Genomic DNA, 23,986 nt, shown 5'->3' on the forward strand with positions numbered 1-23,986 from the left:
TGGGCAACCTGACCAGTTGTGTGTGTGTGTGTGTGTGTGTGTGTGTGTGTGTGTGTGTGTGTGTGTGTGTGTGTGTGTGTGTGTGTGTGTGTGTGTGTGTGTGTGTGTGTGTGTGTGTGTGTGCTGCGTGCGTGCGTGCGTGCGTGCGTGCGTGCGGCAGCTCTAATCGTGAGAGGCTGCTCGGGAAGTGCAACATGGGTCCCAACCCAAGGAGCCCAAGTCCCACCTACGGCAACACCTGCCATAGAAGTGCAGTGAAGTGAAGGAGTGGTATGAGGACTCCCAGTGATCTATCAATGTAACGGAGAGAATGACTAGTTCCTCATATATGAACATTCGGGATTAGAATCAGTTTATTGCAATAAAAAAGAACACATAAGGTGAACAAATTTATACAGAAGGAGGTCCCGTACTCATTAACCCATTATCGCTAACCCATTAACCTGTTATCGCTATTCAAACAACTGCCGTCCATGAAAAGTAGACCTCAACAACGGAACCGAAGCGAGAACCGAACTGGCACATGATTCTTACTCGGCTCAGCCGCGAAAATCGTCCAACATTTTTTTATGCAGTTTCTGCTTTCAATAGTCGCTCATTTTCCTTGCTTTTCGGTGGCGGGCGCCTTTGGGAACACCAAAACAACTGAGGACACTGGCACTCCTAGCGTCTTTACTGAGCTTTCTTTATGTTTTGTGCGTGCTACTCGGCATTCACTGCTTTTCTTTTGTACGTTGACATATCATGGGAACGGCCAAACAAGCTTTAGAAGAAGCAACCAAACCGTTACATATGTTGTAGTCCGTCCAGAAGATCACAACGTCGCATTCTGCGCCACATGTAGCCTGCTGGTAGAGTAATTCAACCTTAATTAGCGAGGACAAAAAATTCTGAACCTCAATAACTTAACACTTTTGTTAATCTAGGAGAACAGGTTGACTGAGAACGACAGCTTTGTAAAGTTCGGCGTGGTGAATTTCGCCCTTTTTCGACCGCTTTCTCGTTCAACAAGGCTCACTTATCAACTTGTTTCCTTTGCTTTTGACGAGTCCAATTTGGCCAACCTTGAAGAGAATTGTAGTGGAGATGTGAAGGATCATAGCACATAAATATCAATATAATATTAACACTGTTTTAAAAGTTAGGGGGCGCTAAGTAACAAATTGCACTTTTTGCTCGATTTTACCCTATGTTGCTCAGGGGCAGACATAAACAGAGGCAAAACTTAGTCGAAGCTGGTTCTCTTTTCTTTACCGTTTCATTAACGTTTCTGTATCAGATTGTCTGCAAACTCGCGCAGTGGTGGCTAGGCGGCTAAACATCCGCCTCGTATGCGGGAGCTGCGGAGTTAATATCTATTGCCATGGCCATCTTTGGCGAGCTGCTGCTCTTGATCAACAAAAACTCATTACTATCATCATCACAATAACGTTCTGTAAATTCGCATTTTCAAGGCAGACACGGTATATGGCAGGGGAGAGTCCCAACTTGGTGCACAATTCTAAACCTCCAGAAGCAAAACGGAGAGAAATCGGCCGCGAAGAAACTATTCGTGACTCTCACAATAATTCTTATACGTGATTCTTATACTTTATAATGTAAAATTATCGTTATCGATAACTTTAGTAGAGAGAACTCAAGGTGCCGGATTTCTGAAAAATAAATAAACACTAGACAACCGGAACACATGGATAAACGTCTGCGGGCTACTGTCAGCGACGATTTTTACATTATCTGCAAACATAAACCCAGAATGTCATGCAGCGAATCTACATAAGGATTGGAAATAAGTTAATTTATTTTTTTAGATAACTCATGCAGCCTACAGGAATCACTGCATTGTCGCTATCAGAAAATTAAAATTTTCAGCTCATTGTAACAGCACCACGAATAATGTAATTGTCGCTTTGCTTGCTGTAATGGTTATTGGATTAACATGACCACTCGCTGCCGCAAACTAAAAATAATGACGCTGGGGAGCTTATGCCAAAAGTTTTCTCCGGTTCGTGACCAAAAGCAGTTTGCAATTGAAGGGAAGTACAGCCACGGTAACCGACACGAAAGTGAGCAGATATTTTGCACAGACTTGGCCTAAAACATAAACCTTGGCCGCTAAAAAAAAGTCCGGCAAATGCGCTGCTCACCTTCCTTGACCTGGGGACTTTTTGGCTCTGGAGAGATATCGAATTGACCCATTAGCGTCAACGATGTTTAGCTGTGGCGCAGGTAAACAGCCTTACATTAGGCCTTTTGAAGAAGTTGGCTGGTCTTCCTGGCCCGCGAGGCTTCTGTTACGTGGCATCTTTTGCATTCGGCAATAAAACGATTGCGGCTGAATGCACTTCGCTTTGGCACAACAATTCTAGGAGCAGCAAGTGAAACACGCTTTCACGACGCACTTCGTGTAAGATAACCCATCTAATCATTTCGGCAAGGCTACGCGCTCTGAAACTGCCTCGACGGGCATGCACAAAAAGAACTCAGAGGAAAGGACGCTTCGCCCGAGGAAATTAACGCGAGGCGCAACACATTTGCGAAACAATCCGTGGGAAGAGCGCAACTCGGTCAGATACAGTGCACGCTTTCGCTGCACGTGCTGCAGATTTGTGTGGTTAGTATACCTTTGCTTTTTCCCCTGTGAACGACTCCGCCAAATTCATGTTCTTGTTCAGGAGGCCTGATCAGATTTGAGCGCTTATGGCCTCCTGCAGGTTAAGTCAGCGGCGTCAAGGGTATAAAAGCCAAGATGTATTTATAACTGTTGTTGCTAAAACATGCGAGTCGTTAACCATGCCAGCGTTACCATTTATAGACCCTCAGTGCACGTTAAAGAACCTCAGGTGGTCGAAATTTCCGAAGCCCTTCACTGCGGCGTCCCACATATCTGAGTCACTTTGGGACGTTAGACTTCCATAAACCAAGCCTAACATATTACCTGTTCTTTCCCTTGCATTCAGTGAAACCATATAATTAGCCGCCTAACTCGAAGACCGCAATATAGGCTAGGTTCCTTACTGAATCCTCACCGTGAAGACATCTCAAGCGGAGAGGAAGTTATATAGGAGTGGCTGTTGTGCTCATCACAGATGTACAGCCCCCGTCAAAAGTATACAGCCCAAGGGGTTTGCTTCTGAGCTCCTTAGCGGGGCTCCCTAGCATATCTAGCAGTCCAAAGTTTGGGAGGGTTGAGGACGCGATGCCCTTCCTCTTTCGAGAGGTTACAGTCGCTGAAGATGCATAACAAGGCATGCAGCAGGCCTCACAAGCAAACTTTTGACGGGGGGTGTACACTACAGCCGCGAGGCATATGATACGAGTTCAGGGTATCTGCGCCACACACACACACACGCACACACACGCACACACACGCACACACACGCACACACACGCACACACGCGCGCGCGCGCGCACGCGGACGCACGCACACACACATACGCACGCACGCACGCGCACACACATGCACATGCACATGCACACGCACACGCACACGCACGCACGAACGCACACACACATGCACGCACGCACGCGCGCGCGCACACACACACACACACACACTCACACACACACACACACTCACACACACACACGCACACACACGCACGCACGCGCGTTCGCAGTACCACATTTTCTCACATACACACGCGCTGCTTCCAAGGATTTGCACAATAGCGGTTGCGGATAATGTATTTAGTTTGGCATGTTTTTATGGAGTTTAGTGTCCGGAAGCGACTCAGGCTATGAGCTAGGCGTTAGTGCAGGGCTGCGGCTAATTTTGATTCGACCAGTAGAGGATCTTTAACGTGCGCTTTCATCGCACAGTTCTCGGGCCTCTAGCATTTCCCCTCAATCGAAATCCGACCGTCGCAGCTGGGGTGAAACCCGTGTCCTTCGGGTCAGCAGCCGAGCACCAGAAGCACCTAAATCTACGGCGGCGTCTATATATATTTGAGCGCAGAAACCCGTGCGACCAGCCACCAGTTATTTTTCTACTGCTACACAGTCCGCAGCGTTGTTGTGGCCTTGTGACCGCGCTCTGGAGACTGATCTGGCCGGCCTCTCCTCTTTCTTTGTGCACTAGAGCATAATGTCCCGGCGGCTATAGCACAACAACCCTGTGGTGTAAATTTTTTCTTAAAATGCCTTTCATGTACTCGCGTCTCTCTGTCGTTCTCTTTGTACCGCTTCTCTCTAGTTCCAGCGTCTCCAGAGCCGAAAATGCCCTCCTCCTCATCAAAAATTAGACACCCAAGACGCTATCTGCTGGAGTCAGATCCAAACGAACTGTTTCCATCATCTCCACAATGTTCACCTCATACACCCAACAATATACCCTGACACATGCCCATAGGGTCAGGCCCGCCTAGCACTCTTCCACATTTCGTGGGGAGGCGGGGCGAAACCGAACCGCTTAAACACGCAGTACATGTCATTTGAGCGGTGAGAGGAGTTTCAGCCAGAGATCTTATCGAGGACCTAAGTACCCTCATAAAACAGGTCTGTCTGACAGCTCTGGCTAGCTCAAGCTCAAGCGTCAGGTGTCTGTTCCGGAAATGAGGATTCGATTATACTGTTTAAAGCTGCAAAGGGCATCATGCAGCATGTTTACACGAGCCCGACAAAAGACGGCCGGGTAATTTTCCCGGACAGAAATTTTAGTGTCAACACATGCAAACGCTGGAGCTTCGAGTTGAGTGAGCACGCATTCAAACGTGAGTTCGACGGAGTCCGACCTGCTTGGCGACGTGCATCAAAACATGGTCGGGTGCCGTCGGCGCCGCCCAGAATCGCCGTAAGGTATGGAAACGCAAGTTCTTTCCTCGCCCTCTATCACTTCACCAAGCCACTGGGTGCCACGACGATCTCGGCCTGCTAAAAATGATTTGACGCGAACGCGCTCCATGTTGTTGTTGCCTCTGAAGCGATGACGCATAGCCACGGTGGAGGATTGGCCATACTTTGGTGCAGATCCAACCAGGAGAAAAATTCACATATGCAGTGTCCCGACTCATTCCTAGAAATTCTTGTTCCGATCACATGTAAGCGAATGAAGAGGTGATCAGTGGAAACGCACTGTCTCTCCTGCCTTGATCTAGGAAACGTCTGCTTGTCGCGCACAATGATTTTTTTTTTTGCTTGTTCTGGTCAGGCTTGAGCACTCCTAGGAATTTGCAGGTCACACTGCATGCTCCACTTGTGTGCTGCTTCCCAGACTGTACTCACGGTTGTTCGTACACCGGACGAGAGTTTTCAGCATGTTGTGAACGTTAACCATACAGCTGTGCCGTACTGTCTAGGAGCGCTTTCGGTTAGCGGCTCGGCCGGGTACGTTTAGCGATGCATTCGCTTTTGTGAAGAGTTTCCTGTATACTTAATCCTTAGGACGCATCTTGATTTCACTCTAAGAGTACGCCATTTGTACGCCTTGTTACAAACTATTTTTCAGTTGCTTCGCTCTGCACTAATGTACAATCTTATACTGTTCGTTTTTCTGCTGTTTTTTTTCTTGTCTTTCAGCCGTCCTAAAATCGTCGTTGCTGTGCTCGTGCTTCTGTCATTGATCGGCTGCTCAGTAGCAACGTGGCAAGTTGCTGGCAACGAAATGACACCTTTTATCGTGGCAGTGACCGAATCTTTAACGTGAGTACATTGCCACTGCATCTTTCATCTCTCGCACCCTTTTTTGTGCAAAAAAGAAAAGAGGAACAGCATTTTCAATCCTTACAACACTGAGAGTATAAAAAGTGACCTGGAGGTTGGGGGGGGGGGGGGGGGGGGTTGTACATGCCAAATCAAGTGTTCATTCTAGAATTGGAGGGGTATCTTAAGCTGCGCCTTAAGGGTATAAACATTCATAGATGGCGGAGGGTCATCATACCACTACCAGCGCAGTGGCGCAGCGTTTAAGAGATGCGGCAATGAACTGGCTGTTTGTACACAACAACTGAGGGATTGTGTAGCCCATGTTGCTCTTCCCGAGCAACCTCTCGTACAGCTGGCGTGACGCTCCGTCGAACCTACCCGAGTTAGTACTCTTGCCTGTGGTAACTCGGATTGCTAAGCAACGGCACAAGATCCAGCGTTCGTACGTACGTACGTACGTACGGCAACAAGATTCTTGGCCAGTGTTGGTTACCAAAAATTTCTTGTTTTGGAGCCCACAGGGAAACAAGCAAGGCCCGGTATTGTAACGACTTGTCCAGAGGCTGGTTTGGCCTACCCACGATTCCTATCTTCAGTAAAACACGTCTCACGTAAAAAGTTTTTAGTTACTGGCATGGCCACTACTAAAGTTTGATGTAGTAGGCTTACGTCAACGCTTATGTATACCACCGTTTTTCTTTGTTTTGCAGCCCTTACGCGTACAACAAGCTTAACCGAAGATAAATCTACGCACTCTCACAAACGACAGGAGAGAGAAAACTATTTTAAGCGCTATGGGCGTATGACGCCGCCGACCTATGGTTTACCCTAGGTAGTGTTCGGCAACACAGCCTTGGGTTATTCAAATTATGCGGATGGAGTGTCAGGTATGGACCCCGATTCAGATCCCTCACCATTTTACCACTGACTCGTAGAAGACTTCGCAGAGCATTTTGAGCGTACTACCTGTATATCGTGGTTCTAAGTTGAGACGGGAGATGCTGTGAAAGAAAACACGCATACTATTCGAAACCATCCAGTTGTAAGCGTGTATGTATCCTCGGATATTACATCGCTTCGGACTTCATGACAACGTGGCTGTTAACTTAGGGACACTGAGGACTAATTGAGGTTAGCCGCCTATTGGCAGACTGCGGCATTATAACGCTTAAAAGGCCACTCTCAACGAAAACAGAGCTTAGAAAAGAACTAAAAAAAATTGAAATACAGTTTTGCACACTCGCGGCCGATTTCGCAAGTAAACTGCGTACGTCGACACTGATATTTTGGCACGGATCACAGGCTACTCCGCCATGCACTTCAAACCGGCAGCAACCAGTCTGCGTGTCACGAGTTCGAATTGAGTGCTAGGAATATTTTTAATTTCAGTTTTCTTGGCCACTATTTTTTTTGTCTTACTAGCGTTAACATACCAAGAAAGAGCCTGAGAATCAATTTTGGTTAGGAACAATAAATGGATAGCGTTTTCTTCAGTGACCTTTTGGAGGATGCCGTCCACGCATACATCTATAATGGTCTGTAAAAGCTGGATTCAACACTTGTTTGAGAAATTTTCGTCTATAAGTCTGTTATTTCTTACCAGGAGATAATATGCTTACATTTCCCGCTGAAAAAAGAAACACACAACAAGGGCTAATTACCTCCACCGTGAATGAGCCCCAAAAAATTGCAATGCCCTTTCCCTATGATGTAAAACTCACTGTGCCGTATATTTTGTGAAGTGCTTCAATTGCAGGGATGAGTTGATGTCGGCGAATATATCTGGCAAACAGTATCCGTTAACCGGTTACCTTAGCCTTGCTGGCGCCTCAGTATTGCTGGTGCCATCAAGTCATTGCTGATGCTGGTGCCGCTGTTTGGTGTTGGCAAAAACACCGCCACTACCTTGTTTTCACCAAGATCAGCTGGTCGGCGCAGCAAATGGTAGTGATTCAGTATAATCGAGTGAAAAAACATTCTATGTGTTACCGGTTCAGTTTATGCGCTGTAAACATTATCCTCTGTTGAGCGTCTTCCTGTAACTGAGTTGTTCAGTTCCTAATGAATCTTTAGCGCAACCATGTGAAGAAACGAACAGGAAGTGTATAGCTCTTCTTGTATTCAATATGTACCTAGGCGACGATTATGCATTTTGCTCCGCAGTATTACTTTTGAACGAAAGTAAATATCATGTAGTACATACTGTTTCTTTTTTGTGAATGTTGCATTGCTATCGCGAAAATCATGCAAAGGACTGGGCAAGGTGACTATTCATAATAGAGCAGGATTTCCTCAAGTGTGCAGTTGCGCTTGCTAGTGCCAGATTTCGGATTGCTTTATTGTTCTTCTTTCTTGCAGAGCCTTCCTGAAGACACATTTCTTCTACTACTTCTACCCATTCTATCACGCCGTATGCTACTTCACGGGGTGCATAACATTCTTCGTCGTTGCCAGTTTCAAGAGGAGAAAGATGCCAAAGGTGAGAATATGAGAAAGCTTTGCTGGCCCCAGTAGGCTCCGACATGCGATAATGTCCCTGTTTTGGTCTGAGTATTCTTACTTTTTCCAAAAAATAACGTGTTTACAATGAAACTCAGGCTACATTAAGGTAGTGCATGCATTATACAAAAAAAAAATCATGCGATACACAGGACATCGCCTTGCCCCGTTGTAGTTGAATGTACAGTTAGCCTAAGTGAACAATATTTTGGCGTAACACATTGTATATTAGTTATTTGTGAGTATTTCATAGGAGGGCTTTGTATGAGGAGTGGGCTAATACATGATTTCATTTTTTTTTGCGATGAATTACTTGAAGAACCAAGGGGCAGAATACATAACGGCTTCGGCGGGCAAGTTGTTCCACTCTTTTACAGAAAGGGTGAAGATGATTTCAGATGCGCAGTAGATGCTCCAGGTAAATAGACTGCTTTCGGATGGCTCTTGCGAAGTGAACGTGGTGTGCAAGGATGATAACAGAATTACTCAGAGGGTAATAATAGAACCTGGGGCAAATGCAAAGTGTGGTTATTTTCTCGCGGGATTCTAGACTTCGCAGGGGGGGAGGGGGGTGATTTTCAGTGCTGTAACGCTCGTATGATATCAATACTAAGAATATATTAATTCTACCGTGCGGTTTTATGAAGACTAAAGGGCTTTTGCAAGATTACTTTGTTAAGGGTCCCAGATAGAGCATGGATATTCCAGTTTATGGAGGACTAGAGTTAAATACGCGGACAGTTTTACAGAAGGTGGAGCAAGTTAGAGGTTATATCTTAAATAATCGAGAATGCGGTTAGATTAGTTGGTTACGTTCATATCGTTTGTGTTCGAAGAAGACTGTGTTAGGCTGATTGCTAGATATATTTATGCAGATGCATGTGTTACTGCTGCGCCACCTTGGTGTAGGACATGACTGGCGACGAGGAAATGAGATTAGAGTGTTTTTTTAAATGTTTAAAGGCATCAGCCAGGTGGCGCGCCGTACTCAGCGAACAAACGAAGAGTAGAAGATTGATTTCTTGTGAGATCGTCAATTCCGATCTTAAAGGGTCTTCAGCCGATCGGCACGTAAAATAGTAATCGGAAAGTAAGCGGCGTTACATGTGTTGCGATTGTCGACAGAACTGCTTAGTAGGGATCTGTGGTGCAGACCACAGTGTACGTGAAGCCGCTTAATCAACGAGGATTTCTTCGTGGCGGCGCGCTAACGTGAGCCGTGCGTCGTGTTGTTCAGTGTTTCAAATATAATGAAAATTACGCGATTGTTTTGACATTTGAAGCTCATGTGTGAAGCGGAGAAGCAGACGTCGTAATAAAACCACTATATCTCAGCGGTATCGAGAGATCTCTCAGTGCCCATACCCGTGCTTACCTTGGTCAGAAAATGAGGTAGATCTGCCACTCTGCGATTTCCCGCCCAGCAGACCCATGCAATGTCACCTCCGCTTCACTTGGGGTGATACATGTGTGCAGCCAGCTTTAGATGTTTCTTGTGCTGCAGCGCAATGTACGCTAACCGTAAGATGGTCTCCTATTTGGCAGCATTATTCAATCTCAGTTATAGCCACATGTACACTTACTTCTAGTTGAGCATAAAGCACACATGGAGCGTCTGTAAGATAACGGTTGGACCGGCCACCCGCCTGCATGGTCGCGGTGAACACCTACTGCGTAACTACAGGGGTCCTGTTATGGCTGTTCATAGAGCGTGCATTTGTTATTATGTGAAACAATATGCTCTTTGTGATAAACATTATTTACTGTTCAAGGAGTGTTTTATAGCACTACCACTAGCTGCATTGCTTGCGAAAAAGCAGTCTTGTCTGAGGTTGAAGATTCGAAGTACCTCGGGCAAGCTCGTGTAAGCTTGGAGTAGCTTCGCGCCAGCTGCATCCAATGGGAGGAAGCTTGGATAAACTAGGAGCAGTGTTGCGCCAGTTGCAGCCAATGGTATGAGGGAATCGCGCCAGCTGCAGTCAATAGGAGGAGGGCGTCGCGCCAGCTGAAGCCGAGTGAAGAAAGGTGAGAAAATAAATAGCGAGAAACGCGGTTGTGTGCCCACATGGATGCCAGAAAGAAGAGGCAGGCGAAGGATGATTTCACCGGAGAAACATGTAGTGCAGCAAACGGTAAACCGCGGATAAAGCGTGTCGTTTAGCAGACCACGAAGCTGAAAGACGTACACGGCGAGCTGAACTGCAACGCTAAAGAAGAGAGCGCAACCTGAGTCAACCGATCCAATGGATATAGAAAGGTAGAAAGCCAATGGAGAGCGGTGAAGGAAGTATAAGCTTGCTAAACTGGATGCGGAAACAGATGAAGAGCGAGAAACGAGAAGAAGATAGAGAGAGAATGGGCGATTGATGAAGTCACCAGAGGAACGTGCTCTAGAGAGGTGTGTACAAGTAGCTTCATAGACCGGGTAACAGAGGGAAATAGAACGTTAAGAACGAGAAAAAGAGGTTATAACTCCCGCAGAAAATGAGTGGCGTGCTTTTTTAACAATAAATAGCGAAAAAGTACAAGCGTCACGAGGAAGAATATGCGGATATATTGATTGTTAAGATGCAATCTTAAAATATGATGAAAAATTGCGCTCATAAGCAACCTCCCTTTGAAAAAATGCGCTGGTCCAGAATTTCTTGGTTTTAAAGTGCCCCATTGCATGTCGTTTTTCTTTGTATGTTCAAAACTTCTCAAATTCAACGCTTTACGGAAGCAGTTTACCTTCCAAGGGCGCAGCTTTCTCCAATTTATCGCCCAGGAGTGTCTGAAGTCAAAGGGGAATAAAATAAAATCACCGTGAAGGTAAAATGATTTGTCAGTGTCCATCCGCCCATTCATACGCTGTGTACTCTTCATAAGGCGTCACTCCATCACCTCTCTTTGATGCACACCCAGGAACAGCTGTTGCTCTGAAATATTTATTAATGCGATAGGGTTAAAGGCCTCGCGTTCTCCAGAAAATCTGGTGTCGGCGTTGTCGGCGTCGGCATTGTGAGCGAAAAATCACGAGCATGGCTCTGGCAGGTGGTCCTCAGAGAGCAACTTAGGAGGCAGGTGGGACAACTAGGTGACGTGACCTTGCGGAGTCATCACAGCCTGACCACCGTCTAGTTAGTAAAGTGCCCACTGTGGCAGATGGCAGTTAAATAATTGATCGCTCGAGAATGGCAACCTGCGCCGCACAAGTTCCAGCGCTGGGAGCACCTGCCATCGCAGGGCAGTGGCGCATCGCTTAATAGCTGCACCAGTGCGCCAGGAGGAGTATGAGGACTCCTAGGGACCTTTCTATTAATGTAAAGTAGAGGAGAACCTTTTGCATAGATGGAAAATAACACATTAAGCTATCGCGTCATACCCTTAAGAAGAAGCTTAAGGGTCCCCTCCAATATTTTTTGTTCGCAACTCATTGAAGTCGGCCTTGGTGCAGCCGACGTATCACTAGCAAGCTATAACATTCAATGCAACAGTAATCTACCTAAAATAAAACAAGTTCGGCAGCCAAAAACAACCACATTGGGCCTGCACTCGCGCAAACCACTGTGCCAAGTCAGCCTCCTGCATGCAAGAGTTGCGGCTTTCCCTCAATATTTGTGTGCTTTCTGCGGCAACTCGGCAGACCTACGCCCAACTCTAGCTACGTATAGAATAAACCTAGCCCAAACAGCATAGCAGCGCTGCCTAGACGGGCCTTGAGGAAACGCAGCACGGGATTCGCGTATGCGTGCTTTCAGATGTCGGCATCTCTCCAGGCTTCCTTGGTTGCGGCAGTCACGGCCGACTAGATTGGGCAACTCCTTCGCTCGTCCGATCTAAGCGGCCGTGCGACAACACACGTGGTGCGCGACCTTCTGGCCGAGGCGTTCTGCTCCGCATCACGTAGCCCCTGTAGTCGTATAGCGCGGGGGCCGCCGCTAACTGCCCATGCGGTTGGCTGTGATGCCTGTCCCGCGCAGTCTAAGCGTCGTTACGGTTCATGTGCTTCGGCATCTGACGCAAATATGTTTTGCCGCCCTATCGAGCGATCGACGGCGACGTCGTTAAGAAACTTACACTCAGCGACCGATGATACGATTCTCTGAACCAGCTGTCGCTGACCTATCGACCTTGAGACGCAGCATCTCCGCATCACCCGTGACGCCACGTTAATCGATGACTCTAACATTGAACCGAAACGCCGACGTCGGGGATTTCGCGCTCTGCGGAGCAGCGCACCGAAATTTGCCTAGACGCCCCCACCCCGACCCCCGGTTAGTGTATGGCGAAGAACACAATGAAAAGCAAAATTCTATCGGATCAACTGAGTCACGAAACGCCCATGTCGCGGTGGATTAATGCCTGCGACTGGACCCGAGCACAGCGGCTACTCTTCGGCGCGTGAGGACGCAGCGAGTGACTCAGTAGCTAATTCTGGTTGCTGAAGTGTGAACCGACTGCGAGTCATTCGACTTGCTTCCCTTCCCCCAGCGCTGGAATAAATCTGATGCTTTTCTTTAGCATGAAGTATGCGATGGAGTAGCCTTTATCAAGGCTCTGAATCTATGAAACATTTCACATGTAGACATTGAGAGCAATGGTACCAGAAAAATTATTCGGCATAACAGAATGTAAAGTTCGTGTCGGCTCATTTCCGGCCCAATTCAGCTACGCCGTTTCGTACTCTCGCTAGCAGTCGCAACTCAACAGCACAGGAGCGCTAGTACACTATTTATTTATTTTTTCGCTATATCTACAGCGCCTTGAAGCATTCCAGTGGAGAGGACAAGGCAACAATAACTCAACGAATAAAAAGGCAGGTAAAGTGATTGAAGGCATGAAAGCAAGCAATAAGAAATACAACTATTAAGGTAAGGTGATTGAAGGCATGAAAGCAAGCAATAAGAAATACAACTATTGCAAAAACCAATGGCTAAGGCACAAGGGCAAAACTCATTTTAAACAAAGGTACTCACTGTTTAACCGCGCTTATAGACAATGACGAGAGATCGCATTTTCAGAAGGTTTCGGGCGAAATTTGGAGGTCGCCGTCGTATTGTGCAGGATCAATTATGGCTGGACATTGATTTTGGTCCAAATCGGCCAAGGTCATATTTTGGCACTGCCCCGGGACAGATTTGGAGGTCGCCATCATGTCTGGCAAGGTCAATTATGGTTGGACGTCGATTATGGTCCAAATCGGGCGAAGTCAAATTTCAGGGGTGGGTCTGATTTTGGCTAGGGAATCAGTGCGAAAGCACGGATTTTTGGTACGTAGTAGACGACGATAAGCGGGCAGTGCCGCCGAATGGAGCAGATGGCAGTTGATGAAGACGATGCTCTGCCATGCACAGATCGAGAGTGTGGTGCAGTTTAACACAAGATGCGTTTGCCTGTGGAGATAGCCTCGTGGTCTTGCGCAGCATCCTGTAAAGCTGATCTGTTTGCGCCACGACGGGCTCGTCTCCAAGTCGTGGATTGATTCCTTTCGAAGCGAAAGCTTCACTGCGGGACTTCGGGCTTAAATCGCGGACCATGTAGATTTGACCTTCAGCTGAGTTTGAGGTCAAACCATGAAAAAGAGAAAAAGAAATTGAATCACTATCCATTAACAGGAGTCGAACCCACGGCTGCGCGAACAGATCTCCTTTAAGGGCCGCTCAGCGAGACCACTAGGCTATTGCCTTTTTTTTTCTTCAACATGGCATTTATTACAGTGATGTAATGTTCTATGTACATGAACTATATACAAGCCATTATGAAAACAGTGGTAATCAATACATATTGAAAAGACATACACTAGAAAAGGGGCAATGCAGAGCACATCACTAATAGTGAGTGCCACTCCGGTTCGTACTCAGTCTGGGCATACACGTCTCTTAAATAAACAACCATTCGACTGAAGTGATCCTTTGTAGACACAACAGGTTCACAGTGTCTGTTCATCATGCGGGTTTTCCAGAGGCTGTGCAGTCCAATCAGAAAGAACATGTCCAGGGGTTCATCAACAAATGGCAGCGCAGTGAGATAGCGAACAGAATGTGGAATCAGATGAATTCTTTTTTTAAAAGTGCGTTGCAGGATATCCCAGAAGAGTACTGCATCTTTGCAACTGATGAAACAATGCTCAATTGTTTCTGGTTCACCACAAAGGCGGCAATTAACGGTAGACACAAAAATGCCCTTTTTATCTAACCATGTTCTAACGGGCAACGTACCGGTGTGTAACTTAAAGAAAAAGGTCTTTGTACACGGCGAGACTGGCATCTTACGTACTCTTTTGAGTACGTCATGCCCCGGTAAACCAACATACAGAGAGCGGTACATGGGCGGAGGGAAGAGCATACTAATCAAATCCTTATACAACTTTTTCCTCGACACTAAAAAAAGGAACTCAGGAGAAAAACGAACAAGTAGGAAACGGACAGCCAAATACACCTCTTGCATTATGCCCCACAAACACGGACGGTCACAAACATTGGAAGACACAATGAGGTTGGGCAAAACATAAACTAAATTTGTTTGCAGGAATGAACGTACTATTGGGTGTGTAGTGTCACGGAAAAACATGAAACGTGACACTATCTGCCGGACATACAGGTGAACTAGACCAAGGCCGCCAGCGCTTACAGGCCGAAAAAGGTTATCACGCCTCATGGATTCAAAAGACGAATCCCACACAAAAGTAGCGAAAACCCTGTGAAAACGCTGGATAGGAAGTCTTGCGCAATGAATAATTTGCAGTACATAATATATTTTAGTGGCGAGAAACAGATTACAGGCGGTCGCCCTGCCAAAAATTGAGAGGCCATGGGGGACAAACGTTTGAGCATAGCGCTGAAGAGTTGACACGCGGTCTTTCCAATAATGTGCGCTATGCTTATAGGCACTCAGAGGGACGCCAAGGTACTTTGGTGGCCTGCATGTCCATGTTATACCAGCATATTCAGCAGGTGTCGAGCCCCAGCTACCAAACCAAAGACCGCAACTCTTAGAGCGATTAATCCGACTTCCTGACACCGAACCAAAGTCCTCCGTTAAACGAATAACCTCATCGATGCTTGGCTTATCAGTACAAAAAAACGCAAGGTCATCTGCATAAGTCAATACCTTCAGTTCGTGGCCCATTATTCGGAAACCATTGACAGCTCTACTGTTTACAACACTTATGCAAAGTGGCTCCAAGTATAATGCGAACAGGAGCGGAGACAGTGGGCACCCTTGTTTCACCGAAGACTGAATTGGGACTGGTTAGGAGAGGCAGCCATTAACAATCAAGCGCGTGGTACAGGATTTGTAACAAAGGCGTATGCCAGTAGAAAGTATTGAACCGAGATTGACGTGATTTAAAAGTGCAAAAATAAATGAATGGCACACTCGATCAAATGCCTTTGCCAGGTCAATTTGCAGCATTGCTACTTGATCTTGAGCGTCACTGCAATACTGCAACACTGTACGCGCTACATGTAGGTTAGATTGTATTGATCGTCCCCGCAAGCCACATGTTTGATGAGGCCCAATCAAAGTAGACATTGCAAGCTGCAGCCGATTTGACAGTACTTTAGCAAAAATCTTATAATCTACATTAGAAAGCGTGATTGGTCTGTAGCCATCTACAAATCGAAGTTTTTCCTTATCCTCGGTTTTTGGTATAAAGACAATATGACTTTTCGTAAATGACTGAGGCAGAAATTCAACATCAATACTTGTCTCAAAAATTTGGAGCAGGACAGGGGCTAGAACAGATTTAAATGCCTTGTAAAATTCTCCTGAGAGGCCGTCAGGCCCCGGAGTTTTTGAGAGCGGCAATTGATCAATTGCATCTTGCAATTCACCCAAGCTTAAAGAGCCACTTATTGCCTTGCACTCATCCTCATTGAGTGGGTTAATCATGGACACCAATCGCGCTATATGATCATCATCAGCAGTGCTAGACGTGGCAGCAAACAGAGAGCTATAGTGGTTTTCAAACTCGGTAACTATGACATCTGTACTTTTGACCAGGGCACCACCACAGTAGAGCTCAGTAATTCGCTTGGCAGCCACGTGACGACGCTCATCTAGCAAGGCCTGTCTAGTAGGCTCCTCAGAGTGCAGAGCACGGTTGCTGCGGGATCGTACACGGGCCGCACGATAGCGTTCGGCATCAAACTTCTGAAGGTTGCATTTAACAGCACCAATTTCCTCTGTGTACAAGCCAGGAGCCTCAAATTCAAGCGCATGCAGATTATAAAGACTCTGAAGTAACCGTTTCTCCTCACCATGCTTAAGATAAGACTTCACGGAGCCGATCTCAATAGCTATGCTACGAACTTCTAGCTTAAACATCTCCCAAGCTGCAAATAATGGGACATCCATGACCAAGGAAGATTCCAAAGCTGTCATCACTCGCTGCTGAAAATGCTCATCATTTAGAAGCTCGGAATTAAGCTTCCACAGTTCCCACTGCGGCCGAAATTTGGGACGGGCGCATTCTCCAATCCGCGCAATGACCATAGCATGATCTGAGAAAGAAACAGGCTTGACATCACATGAAATGTGCCGTTTAAGGAGATCTACGGAAACGTAAATGCGATCAAGGCGTGAATGTGAGGCTCCTCTGATGTATGTGAAGGCGGATGGCAATCCGGCATCAATTAAACCTGCGTTTTCGGTAATAGACAATAATATACCAGAGCTCTTATCGGCGTTTTGGTTAGGACCTGTGCGATCGCGTGGGTCGCACACACAGTTGAAGTCACCCATGAAAACGACATAACGATCGCATCCTAGGAGAGTTGCAATGGTATGAAAAAAAAAACTGCTCGTTGCACCGGATTATTTGAAGCATACACATTGATAACCCTCCACGACTCGCCATGCAGTCGAAAGTCACAACATATCAGACGCCCTTCTATGTCAACCTGGTACTTAAAGTCAGAAATAGGTAGACTCTTCTTTAAGAAAAGAAAGCAACCTGCCGAAAGCCCCACTGAGTTCGACACACAGACGTTGTAATCTGTTAGGAAAGGTCGCAGGGCTATCTCTGTATCCACTTCACTTTCTATCTTAGTTTCTTGAATAGCGACAATGTCTAGCCGATTGCCCCAAAGCAATCGGCGTAACTGTACCTATTTCTGCCTTGAACGGAGTCCACATATGTTGAGTGTTGTGACAGTCAACTGCTGGTTAGACGCCATGGTGGCTAACTGGAGCTTCAATCAGGCATTCACGGTATCTGGGGGCATCACTCCGGAAGGTGAGACCTCTCTAGAGTTGACGCCCTTTCTCCTTGATCTGGAGCGCCGAGGAGGTTTCTTATTCTTTGACTTTCGACGGCGGGACTTGTGCTTGGCGGGGACACTGTCCTCCTCAGAGGAGGCAGAACTCGGAGACACACCGCGCTTCGAGGCCTCACTTAAAATTTGCTCATCGGCATCACAGTTGCCGTCGGGAAGTGAAGTGCCAGGTTGGCACTCTGTTACCTGTGTGGCACATCCGGCAGGAGCCTCAGAAGATATAGCAGTGCAGACACTCGGCACCGGAGCCACACCGTCGTCCTTGTCTTCCTCTGGCCCACGCACAGCACAGGCACGTGCGCCAAGAGCGCCATCACTGACACTACATATAGCTGGAGCCTGCTCCGCCAGGCATCCACGCTCATCATCTGCAGACAGCTGCTCCATCTGTGAAGGCTGGGTAGGCTCATGCTGCACAGCAGGAACGGGGCCAGACAGCGGGTCAGTAGTCGCTGAGTCAATGGGCGCAACGGCTGGCGTGCCACCAACAGCATCCAAAACTTCTGTTGCGTCCATCAAGTGCTCCTGCAATGCGTCGTCCATGGCACGGGTGCCACCGCGTAGCTTATCAGCATACGACACTACGCACTCCTCTGTAGTATGGCCGAAACGCCGACAATCATCACACCGAGGAGTGCGGCAATGACGGCGTATATGGCCAACCTTGTGGCAACGGAGACACAGTGGTGGCCTTCCTGGCACTAAAACCAGACATTGTACACCGCAAATTGTCAAAATGTGAGGCACGTCATTGACAGTGACGCCATCAGCAAGAGTCAAGGCAACGTCTCGATTCAAGGTGCGCATGCTCTCCATTTCTGGAACCCTCCAGTGCTCCACTGTGATGGACGTAATCGTTCCGCAAGCGCGAAGGGCGTCCCGAATGTAAAAATCTTCAAGATGTTCAGGGAGCCAAAGTATCTTGAGCTTTACTGTCTTCGGTTCCGGGTCAATCACTAGACAACGGCGGTTTTTCACTTGTAACTCCTGAGTGCTCACGAGCTTAGCTTTCGCTAACGCTGTCTTGCATGTTATCATCCATACGTGAGACATCTGAAGCTGTCCGATAGAGCTGATGTAACAGAGGTCAACGACACCCCGTAAGGCATCTCTGAAGTCCTGGGCACGATAGGGACGGCCAGCAATGTCCGCATGCAGAAATACGGAGTTAAAAACCAGCTTACCAGCAGGCAGACGGGGAAGAAAAGTACGGTAAGTATTACTGGCAGCAGAAGCCGCAACAGTACCGCGGCCTAGGGCCGATTTATCCATTTCTGCGGAGAGCATCAAAAAACGCGACTGTTCGGAACGCCGTCTTCGTCTTTCTCCACTAGGCTATTGCCGCAGCCAACACGCCTTGTGCTAAACTGCACCCCACTCTCGCGCTGTCCATTGGAGAGCATCGTCTTCATGAACTTCCATCTGCTCCGTCCCGCGGCACTGTCTGCTCGCCGTCGTCTTCTACGTAGTACAAATCCGTGCTTTCGCTCCGATTCGAATGTATATAGTAAACAAACTCTGTAGCTTTTTTTTCTGTCTAGGCACATTTTGACCTTGTCTAGGCTGAAGGCCAGTTTCATACAGCGGACGGGTCACGTGACTTTGAGCGGGGCTGTGGCATCGAAAAGAGCTATCGTATAAAAATAAAATAAAATGGCTAGTGCTTTACTAATGCTAAGCCCAAAATACTGTGCGAAAACACAGTTTTTGCAGGTAGACACCACCGCTACGTCCCTGAAAGTGCGATGGAGGTGTTCACTGACTCTGGGAGCCAGTTATGCGCCTCTTCTACTGTTTCATCGTTAATGCCAATTTACGCAATGTGTGCTGGTGGACTATGCTGCACTTCCGCGTTTGTGTAGCAATGCTGTCAACGCCAGCGGGTATTGCTCTAGAGACCTGTTTCTGCCACAACGTTCTCCATGCCAACGCATGCAGTGCACATCTCTCTGTCACTATACCGCCACACAGTTTGAAGCGCAAAGATTAGTTTGATACTAGTATCAGTTGTTGAAGAAGATCATGTGCAATGCACTGCGCGACAATGCTTTGCTGATTAACACAGGCGTGTTCGCCCACGGCGGTAGCCTAGTTTCATGCGGACACGAATGGCAAATTCTTCCTCATCAATTACTGACGAGTTCGGCTTCCAAACCGCCCATATGGGCCAACATTTTGAACAATCACTGCCTCCGAGGCGAGAAACCACCATAAAGTGATCACAGAATGAAGCTGGTACGATGTCACAGACCAATCCTTGGGAGGCAAGTGCGAAAGATGTATAAATTCGATCTAGGCGAGCGTGAGAATGGCCCTGAATGCTTGTGAATAAGCGGAAACCAGGACATGAAGCTCCGGTATCAATGAGCCGTGCATCTTCTGTAAGACGTGACAAAGCTTCACCGCTCCTATCCCTGGGTGTACCAGGACCGGCACGATCAACTGGGTCGCACACACAATTAACGTCACCCATTAGCACAAAGTGCCCGTCACAGTTCAGTAAACTAGCTATGTTTTCAAAAAGACTGATGCACTGCATTACAGTATTAAATGCATAAACATTAATTAGTCGCCATGGCTTTCCACAGAGCAGAAAATCGCTGCATATCAATCGACATTATAGATCAAGCTTGAACAAGGAAGTGTCTTGCGCAGAAACAAGCAGCAACCCGCCGACAAGCCCACAGCATGCATCACGAGGACATTATATTCTGATAAAAAGGGCTGCAGGGCCACCTAGGTACCTCCTCACTTTCAATTTTCGTCTCCTGGACGGCGATAACATCAAGGTGCCAGCTGCATAAGTGTCGGCGGAGTTGCACCTGCATCTGGCAGGGCCTAAGGCGACGTGCATTCAGTGTTGCGAATACTAACTCTGCGGAAGCAGTCATGATGTAAAAAGTTATGCCTACAGTTCCATGTACCTCTCGGTAGACGACGAAGCCGCCTTATAACCACCGCCAGGCCTCCTGGACCGCAAACGTCGGCACTTCCCTTGTTCCTCGACGCTCGACGGCAACGGCTCGCAACTGGAATCCTGTTTTTCGAGCAAGATGCCGTTGTACGCCGCTTGGGAAATGTTTAAGCAGGACGTGACTTGTTTAGTGCTTCTCCTGATGCGCATAATTCGGAAATTTTCGCGCATTTCAGCACCTTAGTGAGCCCGTTATCAGAAGACGATTTTTCTGTTGTTAGCGGCTCTTTCACGTAGGAAGAGGTGGAACATGCAATTGATCAGTTACCTGTCCCAAAACGCCTGGTCCTAACGAAATTTCAGGCGAATTTTACAAGGCTTTTAAATCTATTCTCACACCTGTTCTGCTGCGAGTCTTCACGGTGGGGTTCGATATAGGAGCCCTTCCTCAGTCTTTACAAAATGCCAAACAGTGCTAATTCCGAAAACTACTGATGAAGAAAAACTGCGCCCCGCAGAAAGATATAGGCCCATTACATTGGCAAATTTCGATTACAAAATTTTTGCTTAGGTCTTATCAAATCGCCTGCAATTCGCAATGTCGGTACTCATTGAATCTCACCAGCCGTGCGGTTTGAGAGGCCGCTTCATTCAAAGTAATGCTTACACTGCGCGTACAATTCTGGAATATTCTTCGAGCTCTCATGAGCAGCTTGCTCTGCTTCAGATCGACCTAGCGAAAGCATTTTACCGTGTTCGTTCTTCATTTCTGTTTTCAATTCTGGAGCGATCATACGCGAGGTCTACTGTACTTAATGGGGTACAACTTTGCTACAGCAAGTGTTCAACGCGATTATTATTAATGGCCAGCTCTCGAACCCACTGCCAATCCGCTCATCCATGAAGTAAGGCTGTCCGAAGTCTCTTCTGCTTTTTGCTCTTTACCTGTAACTGCTTTGTTTGAGTGTTTTGGGTAACAGTAACATCCATGAGTTCCCTGTTTTGGGTAATGAAGTCAAATTGCTGCATATGGTAATAATCTTACATTTTTGTGCATTGACAAGCCCAGCATTAATGATATGTTGTCCACGATAGATCGGTGTGACATCCTTTCTAGCCTGAAATGAATCGCTCCAAAAGTTGTGGCCTATGGTTTATTTCACGGGGCACAACTCCGCCACTGTACGCTGGAATATAATTGTCTTGCGTGCATGCTAAATATCTTGGTGTTCCACTTCATGCCTTCAAATCCAGTGCGCATTACTGGAGAGAGCGGATTCCAGCCGTTGAGCCGTTATGCTCAGGCTTTTGTCCCGCATCAGCTTTCAATCTTTGGTCGAGCCCAGGCTTGCAACACCGTTCTGGCAACAATGATTTATTACGTACTCCAGGTCCTTCACTGCGCTAGACATTGCATACAGCGTTTACATCGTATATTTGAGACGTTTGTTTGCTCTTCTAAACTTGGGCCCATGCGGCGTGATAACCTTTTTAGGCCTGTTTGTGCAGGGGGACTGGGCCTAGAGCACCTGTATGTGAGACAGTTGGTTGCCCGTTTCTTCTTTTTTCGGGATTGTTCCCGTTCGAATATTCGAGCATTCTTGCAAGCTAACTTCATGACTCTATTTCAGAACTTAGTAGTTTCTTCCAATTTTACTTAACGCCCCAGTTTACTGGGCTTTTTGTGCAGGAAGTTTATGCCTCGTGCTGTTTCAGACAGTTCGGTTTTCAAATGAATACTTATATTGTTTCGCACAAAAATCTGTACAGGAATTTGATAACAGCGCTCTTCCCGCCCCCACTGTATTGTTCTGTCTACTTTGGGCTCAAGGGTGATGGTGTTTTAAAGCGAGTGCGTAAAATTGCAATTTCTCCTTGCACCGAAACATTTTTCTATGAATTACACACCAAAACTCTACCTGTCAACACGTGGCTCGATAGGAAAAACATTTTTGTGTCTTCTGTAAACTGCCACTTGTGCAATGTGCCTGAAACAATCAAAAATTGTTTTATAGACTGCAAAGACGCGATTTTGTTTTGGGATGAGGTGCAGAGGACGCTACAGAAAGATTTTTTCTCAAATTCCTATGGTGTGCGCTACCTTGTTGTTTCCCAACCTGATGCGAAACCCTATGATATGATTCTTCTGATTGGACTTCGTAGCCTTTAGAAAACGCGCATTCAAGACCGCAACGTTGAACCTGTTGGTTCGCCCAGAATTCATTTTAGCCGAATGTTGCTGCAGGTAACGAACATTTACGAAGGATTGGACTTTTTCCGGATTGGTTTCCTCTCCTGATGCGCTGTATATCCTTGCCGGCCTTCTAGTCCTGTTATGTTTTCTATCAAGTTTGTGCCACGTAGCGCCTACCTAGGTGCTCTGTAAATAGTTTTTTTTATTTGTACACACACAAAATACACATGCACACATTTGTGTGTGTGTGTGTATATATATATATTCTGTACATAACCGTGTAGAATAAATACCACGAAAGAAAAAAAACGTCGCCAGCCTATTGCTCCCGCGCAATGGCCAGCGAAGCTAATCTGTTATTAGCGCCGCTGGTTCCAGTCCCAGTCCCGGATGTTTATTTGATTAATTTTTATTTATTTATTTCACGTCGCACAAGCCCACATACATCGCCCGCATACAAACATTGCAAAATCTTTCTCGGGGTTCACCCATCGGAATAATGCTTTCGCACTAAAAACAAGCAAGCAAGCAACAAAATTTACAACCATAAAAAATAGCTTCATTACAGTGCACATTCCGCAATGACGATGAAACTCATCAGTGGAGGCAAGGGTAAGGATATCAAATTCCAGTTTATTCCATGCGCAAGTTGTTTTAGAGAAATAAAAAGCATGCCGAAAAAGTTCGTTTTGTAGTTTATTTCTATAATTTTATAGGCATGATAAAGCCGCGGCGAGACCTTGACGGGATGGCAGAGATAATGTTGTCGATTGATACCTCTCTAATTATGAAACATACTTCGGAGTAATTTTAGCCTCAATGCTTTTCTTCGGTGCTAAACGGGTTACAACTCAGTTTTCCATTGCACTGGAAACGCCTAATTTTTTTGAAAAATTGTCATGCACAAATCGCACAGCCAAATTGTGGATCCTTTTCAACTTATCAATACCAACCTGTAGCCAACGGTCCCACACCAAAACAAACATATTCAAGTACAGGTTGAAGGTTAGTTGTAAACAAGAGTTCTTTAACATTAAGTGGCAAATTGTTCGCATTTCTGCGAAGAAAACTCAGCACTCTGGACGCCTTGCTTGTAATATAATCTATACGATGACGCCAAGATGACTGAGCAGCAAAGTAGACAGCAAGGTATTTATGTTCGGAAACTGATACAAAGCTCCTGCGTTCATGCTGTACGGAAAAAATGTGAGCTCCGCACCAATTGTTCGCCTTCGGCAACAAAATAATCATTGAGTTTTTGCTCTGACATGGTTTTGTTCAATCCGTAGCAGGGGCGTCAAAAAGAGAAATATCATTTCCTTCACAGCATATCATTTAGCGTGCTGTGAGCGCTTTCAAGTCTGAGTCGTGTAGGGGTCGCTACACCTAGGAGCAAAAGGCTTGTCCGCTTAAGGTATCCAGTAGGACGGCGCATATCACAAATAATGGTTGCGGGCTTCTGCAGAGTTGCCAGGATG

General features: G+C 46.6%; 1 protein-coding gene across 2 annotated transcripts in view; it reads left to right on the top strand.

The window, feature by feature from the left end:
• LOC149354398 (nose resistant to fluoxetine protein 6-like) overlaps positions 1-23,986 on the top strand; it is an 86,878-nt gene that overhangs the window by 51,650 nt on the left and 11,242 nt on the right. For both annotated transcript variants that reach the window (XM_089583312.1, XM_089583313.1), the window contains exons 11-12: positions 5,516-5,638; positions 8,000-8,120. In XM_089583312.1, coding sequence (XP_089439438.1) covers positions 5,516-5,638; positions 8,000-8,120 — 244 coding nt within the window. The remainder of the gene's footprint in view (positions 1-5,515; positions 5,639-7,999; positions 8,121-23,986) is intronic.

This window comes from Amblyomma mixtum, chromosome 3, assembly GCF_055824585.1.
Source record: "Amblyomma mixtum isolate Tamu chromosome 3, ASM5582458v1, whole genome shotgun sequence".
NCBI lineage: Eukaryota > Metazoa > Arthropoda > Arachnida > Ixodida > Ixodidae > Amblyomma > Amblyomma mixtum.